We start from the raw sequence: 12,935 nt of genomic DNA on the forward strand, positions 1-12,935 counted from the left end.
CCATCATGTTTTTATGGCTTTTGAAGTGTTTTATGTCATAACAATATAAAATGTATAGTCTTTAGCCTGTGTCCACAAGCAAACAAAACCAACTGAACAAAAGCCCAACACCACCTGTGGGAAACTGTGTAAGGATTACAGACCTCACAAACTTGTATTTATAATATCAGGAGAAAAACATGAGATCAAAGAGGTTTAAAAATGTGGCAGTCCACTCTCATTTTACTGCCAGTCATTTTGCTAATCTGAGCTACATAATTGCTTTGCCTGACTGAAAGAAGCCTTTAAACAGACAAGCCAATATAAATACTCAGATAGGAGACAGCTCTGTTTAATAACAGCGAGAGAAGTATAGAAGTATTTGTTTATCTCTGCTCATTTATGTCAAAATCAATTGTAATTAAACAGAAATCCAACCACAGAGGTAGTGCTTTAGCTGATTGTTCTCAATAGAAATGTCATATAGACCCAGTGTTTAGGACATGCCAAAGCACACATTATTTGTTTCCTGTAATAAATATCTACTTATAGCTTTTCCAGTTCTTTAGTGAAGGCAAATGGCTGTCTCAAAAAAAAAAAAAAAAAAAAAAAAAAAAAAAAAAAAAAAAAAAAGTAACCCATCATTTCATGTAACTTATGTGAGGTTTTCTGGTCATATTTTAGGAATTACTGAAGTTCTGAAAAGCAGAGTTAATTGCATTTTCTCTTACATACTATGTGGCATTTATTGTCCATCTGCTTATACATATGTACAGAAAATACAGATCTTTCATATCTATTTAAGGTATTAAGAATATGAAGCATAATATTATTTCATTAGTCTAAAACAAGTACTGGTGTTGGTGGAGTTTTTTAAAATAAAATCACAGAATGTTTTGAGTTGGGAGGGATCATCTAGTTCCAATCCCCCTGTTCCACTAAACCAGGTTGCTCAAAGCCCCATCCAGCCTGGCCTTGGGCACTTCTAGGAATGGGACAACCTGTTCCAGTGCCTCATCACCCTGTGAGTAAAGAATACTGTGTTTGTGGTTAGACTAGAGAAATACAAGCTGCAGAGAATTTTACACTTTGTCTCATAACTGAGTAAATTCTAAATGGAAATATTTTCAATAATGGACACAAATTCACAATATCAAGGGTGAATGGACTCGATCTCCTGCACAAATCAGTGTGAACTCCATGGACGCATTCATAGACAGATCTTTGTCATGTGGAAAAATGGTCATCAAAGATGTGCTTTAGTATTCTCTGTAATGCAATGAAGAATAGAGCATTTCAAGAGTGAAGGGACTGTGAAACTGCCTGCTTTCAAAAAGAAAGCTACATATATTTTGAAATGGATCCTCTGGTTTATTTTTTATTTGGACCTGTTAGTTGATAGTCATTTCAGTCAACAAAATCAACCTACGAAACATCCCTGACAATTAAGGCTTATTTTTAGCTTCCACATTTATAGAATGGAATCTAAAAAATAGTCAGTTAGAAGAAGGTGTTCATGCAATAGAAAAAACTAGACTTTCCCTGTCGAGAGACTTAAAGGGATATCTGAAAGATAGGCTTTCCTAGGACAATTAAAAATAACAAAAGCTACTGGTATTTTAAAATGTTTGGTTTTATTCATGTATTTACATAGCCATATTCTTATTTAGTCTTTATCGATGAACAAATGACGATAAAAGCTAGATATTAAAATATTTTGTGAATAAAAAGTTCTTAAGAAAGAATGTACTTGAATGACTATCAGTTGAAATCTTATAAATTATAATGATCTGAACCCTGTCTGCCTTGTTTAACTCCAAATAAAACTTGACAAAATAATTTACAGATTTTATGAGAAACAGAATGGCATAGATCTAGCTGTAGGTCTAAGAATAGCCTATTTATATATCCAGGTCTGTGCATAGGGGTAATCAGGCTTTAAAGGTAAATTCATTTATTTACATAAATATAGATATAAAAGCATATATTATATGTGCTTGTAGATACATTTATAGTCTGATTTCCCATATGTGGGAATCTTGACATTTATTATTTAATTGTATGGAGTACTTCAATACAGATTATAGTGTTCTTCAACCTATAAGTATAGTACATAAAATATTTCTTGGTAATATTTACATGCTGATGTTTACCTTCCATTTATTTTTCTGCTTTGTATGTATGAATAATTTAAATAATTAGGGTCCAGTTAAATTGCAGAAAACATTGTATTTATTGACTTGATTTTTTCACCAAGTCACTGTTTAAAAAAATAATAATTCTTGAGTTTCTTCTTTGTTATCATTATGCAAATTTAATATAATTAGTGAGTAAAAATAAGATATCTGTTTTAGCCATTGAAAGAGCCAGTTATCTAAAGCATTAATTAATTAACTTCATAGTGCAATATATTTAGGGTGAAATCAGTACCCATAATTAATTCTGTTCACAATATTTATAAAGAAAGTGTAGGAAATTGTAGGTATCAGAATAAAAAATCTTTTTCTTTTAGCTTGCTATGGAAGGCAAATGTTAAATATAACTCCTCTGGTAATAGAATAAAATATGTAAGATATGTCTTCTGCTGTGCCAAAATACATACCTTGCATTACCATTTATATGTTGCCAATATAACTTTCATCCTACACCATCTTTAAATTTCTATTCAGAATATGTTTCCTATCTAGGCGACTGTTGTTTACAGATATCTTGTTTCCTTTTCTTTCTACGGCTGATAATTTAGCAGTTCTATTTTAGTGTATGTTCTCCCCTAAGTGCATAAAGCACTTCTGACTGTTTACCCTTAGAGCTCCAGAGAATTAGGAAAACCTCTAGACTGCTTCTGTTTATTGTACACACATGCACTGTTAAGGGTTTATTTTCAACAGGAGGGAGACAAGCACAGAGATAAAGACCGATGGTGCATATCACTCTACCAGCGTATCTTGCTGTACAGCACAGCATATAACCTTTTTTACATATATATTTCTATATTTACCTTTAAATTGATTCTATTTTCTCATATGTACTAATTCGGCTCTTGGTGGTGATAGTTCACTTTGTGTTTGTAGTTTCTGCTACCAGTACAAAAATCCCTGTTTGATTTTCTTCACTGTGTGCTAGCTAGAGCAGTCAAAATTACAGGCTAATGGTGAGACAAGCAGCTTATAATGTATGATAATCAATACTCAAAATCCGTTCCCTATGATGTGACATAAAAGAGTGAAATGAAAAGAAAGAGATTTTCAGGGCTAGAGCACCAAAGCTCATGCAATGCAGGTGGGTTTCAATTCAAGGTCATTTTGTGGGGCTTTCTGTTGTTTTTTGGCTTCATATTTAGTTCAGTCACTGCTGCCATGTTCAGGGAACAGAAATGGAAAGTTAGTTGATACAGTGAGTAGGAATGAAAGTATAAAAATGGCATTAACAAATACAAAAAATGACAAGGGGAAAGAAGATAGAGCATGAAATATATACATAGCATATATACGCTATATGACATATATATCTTTTACTTACGGATTTCCAGCAAACTTTGTACTTTTGTTGGCAGTAATGAATAATCTAAACACTGTGTAAGGCTTCTCCTCATAGCAGTGTATGTGTATGCATGTGTGTGAGAGCTAAAAATGTAAATCTTCAAATATAACTTGGTTGTAATAAATTAACCTAATGAGTGTTGAAAATCTTAAAGCATAGTTTTTGGCACAGTACTGAATACCTACTAAATAAGGTTACAGTACCTTTTTCCAGTGACTGAGAACTTCTCTCATCTTTACCTTTCATCTGAGCTTGTTCATTTCAATCTTAGTTCAGGGAATATTTATTTTTTTTAAAGAAATACAGTTCAGACGAGTTTTAGAAAAAGAATAGGTGTCAAAATAGAATTTTCTAGTTCTATATGTCATATATATGTGTGTGTGTGTCTGCTGTCAATGTACATAGCAGAGAATTATATATATATATGAATATTTATTTAATGTATTTTAAGATAATATAACATAGAACATGAAAGAAAGAGTTTTCCTTCTACAGATGGCCTTTTTTGTGGTATAATGAAATAGACTGTAATGTTTGGGAAGAGGGATCTTGCTTTGATAGAGTAATTGAAAAGAGAGCAGCAGAGAAAAGTACTGGTCCATTGATTGTGCAATTCTGAGCATTTTATGGTAGCTAACATGCAGCAGGGTTTTATTTTTGTCTTGTGTTATAAAGCAACAAAATTGTTTACAAATATCCATACAAAGGATAGTTAAGCTTACAATAAAAGAGTTAGTTAGAAAGCTGATTAGTTGTTTAGGTAAACTTTTAAAAGTACCAGAAAGCTTTTACTCAGAATTGTCATGAATTCCATGTAAGAGAAAAATAACTTTAGATATTGTTAGGGAAAATCCCGAAGAAAACACCGATTTCTCCTATTTCTGTAAGTCGACTTTTCATGTTAGATGCTGAGCTTGCCACAAATCTACTCTGAAAGGTCAGGAAGAAGAGGGTGTTTTTAAAAATATATTGATTTGTTTGTTTCGTGGAGTTTTAGGTTTCTGGGTGGGTTTTCTTTTTTGGAGGAGGAGGTGGTTTGATTGTTTGGGTATATATTGGGGTTTTTTCCTTTTTTTTTAAAGCCAGAGAGAGACAGTAACTATTTCCCTTGGATGTTTTAAAGCGGCAGCTGTTTGATGTTGTAGAAGCTCCAGAAAACTAGATACGGAGAATTTTAGTGGAGGTGAACTAATGGGTGGAATGAGGTGTATAGCTATGTCCTTCATTTGTATGGCTCCCATTTCATTAAGCAATTGCCACACATATGTTGTCTCTGTGGTTATGCATACCAATGCCATCAAGCTTCACATCAAGTGAAGTAAAATCAAACACAACAAACTTAAATTCCTTCCTTAAATCTTTTCAGATCTGCCACTTTCTTGCTGTCCTAAGGCTGGGGTTATTTTACTCCTGCTTTTCATCATAATAATTTTAGTTTTTATTGAATACTAAAACCCGTGTGTGGATTAATTTTCCTTAGAGGTTGTTGAATCATTGAATAGTTTGGGTCAGAAAGGACTTTGAAATATCTACTGTCCATCACTAGATCAGGTTGCTCAAGGTCCTGTCCAACCTGACTTTGAAACCTTCCAGGGATGGGACATCCACAATTTATATGGGAAATCTGTTCCAGTGTCTCACTACTCTCATATCAAAGAGCTTCATGTACAATCTAAATCTGCTTGCTTTCATTTTATACAGCCCAGAACACAATTGGCTCTCTGGGCTGTGAGCACACACTACTGGCTCATGTCCAGCTTTTCATCCATCAGTATCCCCAATCCTTCTCAACAGGTCTGCTCTCAATCTGTCCATCCCCCATTCTGTATTGATATTTGACTTCTCCAACCCAGGTGCAGGACCTTGCACTTGGAATTATTGAACTCCATGATGTTCACATGGCCTCCACCTCTCAAGCCTGTCACAGTCCCTCTGGATGACATCCCTTCCCTCCAGTGAACTAGATGCATGACTCAGCTTGTTGTGATCCTAGGATGCACCCAGTTCCATTGTCTATCTCATTAATGCAGATAATAAATAATGTTAGTCCCAATGTGGACGCTGGAGGGACATTTCTCACTTGGACATTGAGCCATTGACTGCAACTGTTTGCATGCGACCATCCAGCCACTACCTTATTGATTTGACAGTCCATCATCAAATACATTAATCTCCAATTTAGAACCAAGAATACTGTGGCCCATATCAATATTTGACCATATCAAAAGCCTTACAAAATACTTAACCTTGTCCACTGATGCCTCCATTATGGGAAGCCACCAGATTAGTCAGACACAATCAGTCTTCAAAGAAGCCTTCTTGTCTGTGTCTAATCACCTCCCCATCTTCCATATGTTTTGATACAGCTTCCAGGAAGATCTGTTCCATAATTTTACCAGGTACACAGCAGAGGTTGACTCACCTCTACGAATTTTATGTTTAAAGCCTTTATGTTGCATCCTTTTCCTCAACAATCACTTTGTTCTGCTGTGCCTGTACCTAATTCTCTCTTGCTTTTGGTATTTTTTCAGGGTTTACACCAGACTTAGATTTTAAAGTCTTCAAGGAAAGGAGCACATATACAGAATGACACTTTTTCACGCAATTGTATCATTAACAAGTATCAGTTCAGAGCAAATTATCCCAGCTTAACATCACTGTGGCATAATACAATTTTAATTTAAGTCCTATCTATTCATATCTTTTCAGAAATGTGAAAAAATTTTTACACCCTTGGATTCCCATAGAACATCTTTTGTGTTTCTTTTCTCATGTTTCTGCAGTGCAGTCATCCATTAATCAGATGGTGATATAAGATTACTAGGCATTTATTTTCTAATTTAGAAAAATGATGATTGCTTAAATTCTCCCCATCTTTGGGTCAACATATTTGTTTTGCTTTTCTGAAGACTTGCTCTGCATGTCTCTGTATATGTGATTCATCCTTATATTTAAAGGTATTCTAACAGGAATTTTTGTCTAACTGGATCTTCATGTAGTTTTTAAATACTAAATTCATCAAAAAATTAGTATTGAACCCATCTGCCCATTTTTTGAAAGGGAAATTATTAATAGCTAAAGATCAATGTATAGTTAACTGAAACTTTAGAGATTATAAAAGGATTTATTCGATTTATTATTATTATTATTATTCCTGATACTTTGGTTAGAGTTGTAAGTACAATTACAAGACAGTAAATATTGCCCCAAATGTAACCTATTTAATGTAAATGACACTTAAGCCAATGGTTTTAAAACAGAAAGTTTTCTTTGAATTGTAGAACAGGAAGTACCAAAACTTATGTTATAAAAGTGTAGCAAAGGAATCTCATTTAACTGTATTCTTTGAAAGAAATAAGGATATAGAAATCCTATCTGAAAACATCATCAGTTCAAATAGCGTGTCACCATTTGTCATTCTTCCAAATTGTATGTATTGAGCAAATCCATTTTCACTTAGTTGCACCAAAACAAAAAAGGGGAAAACTGATTACATGATCCATACTCATGTCTAATAAAATTGCAATATGCACTTTTTGACAAGCTTATATTTAATGCATACTGATGGAAGATTCTAGTTCTCTGTTCTCAGCAGGAAAAGTAGGCTTTTAAGAAAACCTTTTTATTTTGTGACTGTCACACAACATAACAATTACAAATGAAATAGAGGTGACAAAAAAGAAAAACCAGCTTGCTGATTTTTATGAAGTGTTTGTATTTCCAGAAAGGCAGTCACTGCTCAGTTATTTGATTTCAAAAATTAATCCTTATAATTCCTTTTGAGTTCCCTAAGTACTGTTCACTCTTTTCTAGTATGAGTTTTACAGAACAAAGCCTAAAAGATTTCTACAGCAGATTAGTTTACAGATGAAGCTCAATTCCACTGAGAATGAGTCTCTAATGACCCCTTTATACTTCCATTGGGCTATGTGAATGCTTTAATATGTGGAAAACAGAGTTAAATAAATCTATTGTCTCGACTAACAGGTTTATGCAAACCTTCTGAAATATTTTAATTATAGCTTCTTCTATTTTCTCCATAATTAAGAAACCAGATGTCAAGTAAGCCCATCATGTGATGATCATAGCCTATCCATTAGCCTAAATAAATCCACTTATAATTAGAGTTTTTTCTTTTTCTCCTTTGTTTTGCAGAACAAGAAGAATGTGTTAACTGCACAGATGAATGCAGAGTGCTTGGTCATTCTGACAGGTGTTGGATGCCACAGTTCCCTGCAGCCAGTCAGGCTGAGAATGCAGATTATCGCACAAATGTCTTTGTACCCACAGTTGAAGCTAACGTTGAGACTGAGACATATGAAACTGTGAACCCCACTGGGAAAAAGACTTTTTGTACATTTGGGAAAGACAAGAGAGAGCACACTATTCTCATTGCCAATGTTAAACCTTACTTAAAAGCCAAACGTGCCCTGAGTCCTCTGCTTCAGGAGGTTCCCTCAGCATCGAGCAGCCCAACCAAGACATGCATTGAGCCTTGCACCTCAACAAAAGGACCACTGGATGGTTGTGAAGTGAAATCAGGAGCCTTGGCTGAACCAAGCAGCCAGTACTTGTCAACTGACAGTCAGTATCTATCGCCCAGTAAACAGTCAAAGGACACTTCCTTCATTGCATCAGATCAGATGGCTAGGGCCTTTGCAGACGTGCATTCCCGAGTGAGCCGAGACTCGAGTGAGATGGACTCAGTGCTGGAGCAGTTAGACCGTTCCGCCCGGGATCTAGGCAGGGAGTCCGTGGATGCCGAGGAAGTTGTGAGAGAAATAGACAAGCTCTTGCAGGACTGTCGGGGAAGCGACCCTGTGGCCATCAGAAAGTGAGGGGGAAAATAAGGACAGGCTGGCAGTTGCATTTCCTCTTCTGCTGATTGAAAGTAAATAAATAAATAAATTTCCTGGTTGTAACAGAATTACAGGAATGAAGGAAGACCAATGCTGCTTTAAGGCTTTTAGTGAACATCTGAAGTGCCCACAAGTATGTTCTTTTCACTGCTCTTTCTTTTTGACAGATAACACTGGTTTCATTTTGACCAAACTTTCATTAGGACAGAGTCAAGTACACCAAGAACAAAATGAAAGAAGGAAAGACAGTGCCATTTTGACAATCTGATAGGAAGGTGTGAGAAAGATGGAATGGAAATACGTCTGATACTTTAAGACTGTCCTCAATAGCTGATGCTGACTTTACTGTTTACGTATAAACCCCAAGAAAAACAGGGTTGAATAATGCTGATCTGTGGTGAATTTCCAGCAGCCACCACAGGCTTCTACTGAAAAGTCCTATAAAGAGTTCTTGTAGTAGTCCAAGCGACGCCAAACATTAACATTCATTTGTGGTAAACATTTATGTACAAAGTTATCTGCCACAAATACGAAAAAAGAAAAAAAAAAAAAAGAACAATAAAACAAAAAGAACCATTCCAGATCATTATTCAAGAAAACATATCCTCATCATTAATGAAACACTACATATCATATTAAGGTTAAATGTAAAATGATATAGTCCATCTTGTCCTGCACACACATAAACTAATTCACTTGATAAAATGAAAAAAAAAAAAAGATTTTAATATCTATTTAGCATTTTAGTGTCCAACAAAGCTATAAATAGTTAGTAATAAGTTAAAAAAAAAAAAGGAAAGGAAGTTAAATAAAGTTTGGGGGAAAAAAGAGTTACCTTAAGGGTAATACAGAAAATAAATTAACATTATTAACACTTTTTTATTCATTTGTGGACACTAAAATAGCTCAGGAAAGTGAAAATGTCAGACATCCACAAAAATCACATGGTCATTTAAATGTGCAAATGTAAGAAGATTCAGTGTGTTTACATCAAATGACATATTTTTATTGATTTATTGCAGATTCAGTGCATATGAGCCAAATTGTTGAGTGTATAAGAGCTATATTGTGTATTTTATTAAATTAATATATAGTTGTGTTGCAAAAATATTTGGGCTTATATTGTAAATGGCAAGTGTTGCCTCAGTAGCTGTCGAACTCTATGAGTTTTGTTTTTTCCTGCTTCCTTTTCCCCATGGAATATGGGAAGCAGCGCCTCAGAGCAAAGTCTCTTGTTTAATGTATGGTCTACGAAGTACTGCAGTACATAATCTGTTCAAAATATGTTTGAGTGAGCTGATGGAGCTAACTGAACAGCCTACAAATATATCCATCAGTCATGGTTATGTGCAAGTCCTTGTAGAAACTTCTACTGCAAACCCATGTTTAAAAACAAAAATTACACTCGAACCAACATCTGGAACCTCCTTGGGTTTTGTTTTTTTTTTCCCAGCACATTCAGACAGCCTGTTCAATGTAGGACATTTGATTTAATTCTTCAGAGATGCCACCATTTTAAAAGTTCTGATATTAAGTTTATAGAGCTGAAAAATATGTCAGTGGCAGTGTGGCATGAGCAGTATTTTATCTGATTCTTCAGAAGGCACAATAACTTACTGTAGTTCTAGATAAATGCTGCTTATTCTGGGGAGTGTTTTTAGTCAGGTTTTCACTTGATCTGAATAATATTTGCAGAATAACTTAGAATAATTTCAGATATAGTTTCTACTTTTTATTATTGTTTCCTAAGAATGCTTTTACTGCATTTGAAAAATTCAAAATTACTTTCAGATGAAACTTAGAAAAAAACAAATTAAATTCCACAGTACAAGAAGAAGCAGAAAAATAAAATGTTTAGCTCAGGATTTGTCTCTTATATACTTCAGATACCCTGCTGGAAATACCAATATGGCACATTGTTTAAAAACTACATATTTGGTTTCTTAAATTTAAATATATAAAAGAGGTTGGCAATCTGAAATAACACAAGCCATAGTTTTTTATCAGTTCAAGAAAAAAAGTTGATCCAACAGCCTATTTTGGTTTTGCGATTGCATTTAAATGGTGATTTTAGCTAGTCAATCCTACAATGAATTGTCTTTGGGAGACACCAATTCTCGCAAATTGCTTTTAGAACCTGTTAAAAATGTCTACAATTACATGCAAAAGGAAGGATCTTGTACATGTCTTATCAAGCTACTCTCCATGTTTTGGACAATTTATGTATCTAAAACGTGGTGTTGTCTGTGTTATATAATTTTTTTTATTTTTTTTTTTCTTGGCCAGGAGACCCGAGATTGGTTTTGCTTGATAGCTTGATAGCTTGAAATTCCATAGTGGAGAGGATTCTTATTGTTTGATCAGTCTTTTCTACGTATTTCTGTGGTGCCCATCACTTCAGTGTCTGTGCACCAAGTCTTTAGCTCTGCCAGTGAGATCCATTATTCAGCAAAATCTAAGCCAGTATGTAAATGCAGTCAAGTGATGGAGATTTGTGTATTTTATAAATGATTTTAACACTGAGTAACCAATTGTACAATTCATTCTATGTTTCTGAAGACATAAAACCACAACATTCTGAGAAAGGGCTGTGCCAATGTAAGAGGAATTTACCTTAAGGCTCTCTGTCACTAGTGATTTACTAGCTTTAGCTGTTTAACACATTATCTGTATTTAGTAGTGATTATTTATTTACCACTCTAAGGTAATTCAGAGTCATGACTCACAGCTTTATAGAAGAGTTTAGGAAATCTTGCTTTTATTTAATCTGTTTTTCAACTGCCTTGTAGAACTCTGGCATTCTGTTTCCCAGTATATGATTATCCCAGGTTAAAAAAATGTATTTCACAATTTAAAATGGATGCATAATGAACCAATAAACCAGCAGAGCTTATACAATGTGAGTTTTGCTGGTGCAGTCAAAATTAACATGATTGTGTGTGAAGGACGTACTGCACACAAAAGAATTTAAAGTGTTTTTTGTCCATGGTATCTCTACTATCACCATTGGAGAAAGAGGCAGCAATGAAAGATAAAGTTTATGAGTTATTTCTCTCATTTTTTACACACATGCTTTATAAGACTGAAAGGAAGTATTTGTCACAAGATTATAAAAGGAAAGTTGGAGTTAAGGGAGGCAAGTAGAGCAACTAATAAATTTGTACTGTACACTGTGAATAGCGAATAAGGCATTCTGTATCTTTTTTTTAATTAAAAAAGCCAGCAACTGAGAGTTCCTTATACAATTGGTCAATCAAATCAGAACTCAAAATCAGACCTTTCTTTTCCCCCTTTTTCTTTTTTTTCTTTTTTAATTAATTGGAATATTTATGAGGAAACAGATTCTCATGTACTGTGATTTACCACTTAAGAATAGAGATTTCCCAATCCAAGTTACCCTTAGAAGTCAAATTTTGTTTATAGTGGAGCAAGATGCACCATTCAAACAAGCTTTCATGTTGATTACTGTCAAATGGAAGGGAAATTGCTGAGGTCAAGGAGGAGTCTGAAGCCTAGCATAACATAAACCCACTCATTATTGTTTAATTGCTTTCTTTTGACATCAGGCAGCAGTTATTATTGCATTAATTTAAATGGGAGTTTTGGCTATCAAGATTTGTTGACTTGAAGTGTAATTGAATGAAATCTGATTAAGGTTTTGACTTCTCTGGCCCAATTGTGATACAGGTTGGCATTCTCATTTATCAGCCCCTGTCTCCCCATATGGCTCAAAGTTGCACCAATGACTGGTGAATGACACAAAAAACCAACCAAAAGCAGCATACATTGTATGGATTTTCTCAACCGCTATTGTTTAATGGCTGTGTTTAATGTGACCTATCTGGAAAATGAGGACTACGAATAAAAAGCGATTACTAATAGTGGCGTTGCCTGCTTTTGCATTCATTAACACAGAAGAAATGTGTTAAACACTGCATACCACAGGGAGCCTGATGGTAATTACTTTGGAAAAGCAACTTGTGGCAATGCGGCTGTTACAGCTAGTTATCAGTTTGCCAAAAAAATGACAGTTCCTGCTTCATTTATTAGAAATGTGTAACCGTTTTCTCTCAACAGGAAAGTGGAGAAGAGTTTTCATCAAGCTGGGTAGGTTTATCTTTTAAGCAGCTGATGCACTGAATCCCTACAGGCTGTTATTTGCTCATAGAAACATGGAGCTGAATAAAGGATATTTTGGTTTAGTACACTGGTGTGAGTTCACTAGAAACATTATAAATGGGGTGGGGCTGTAAGTTCTTAAAGACTGTCAGCCTAGCAGGAGAGATCAAAACACTGCTTGAGCATACAAGTGGAGAAGGACAACCTGAAGAACACAAGGAATTGGCTTTTGCTTTTTACCTTTTTTTATTGTGTCTTTCTTAAGAGTAATTTTATTCATGTTGCTGTAAACAATGTAACAAATCGCTGGGAAAAATATTACTAAGTCCTATGTCTGTTTTTTTGAATTTGTTGTTATAATTTAACACTTTCATTAACCTCTTTCGTTTGGTTGGGTTTTGATGTATTTGAGCATTATGATCAATCCCTCAGAATGTA

General features: G+C 34.7%; 1 protein-coding gene across 5 annotated transcripts in view; it reads left to right on the forward strand.

Moving 5' to 3' along the window:
- The window catches only part of PCDH17 (protocadherin 17), an 89,600-nt gene extending 77,341 nt beyond the window's left edge, over positions 1 to 12,259 (forward strand). For all 5 annotated transcript variants that reach the window (XM_088159727.1, XM_088159726.1, XM_088159724.1 and 2 more), the window contains exon 6: positions 7,675 to 12,259. In XM_088159727.1, the coding sequence (XP_088015853.1) occupies positions 7,675 to 7,848 (174 nt within the window). In that variant the 3' untranslated portion in view covers positions 7,849 to 12,259. The remainder of the gene's footprint in view (positions 1 to 7,674) is intronic.
- The last annotated feature ends 676 nt before the right edge of the window (positions 12,260 to 12,935 follow it).

The sequence above is a fragment of the Sturnus vulgaris genome, chromosome 2, assembly GCF_052056855.1.
Source record: "Sturnus vulgaris isolate bStuVul1 chromosome 2, bStuVul1.hap1, whole genome shotgun sequence".
Classification (NCBI taxonomy): domain Eukaryota; kingdom Metazoa; phylum Chordata; class Aves; order Passeriformes; family Sturnidae; genus Sturnus; species Sturnus vulgaris.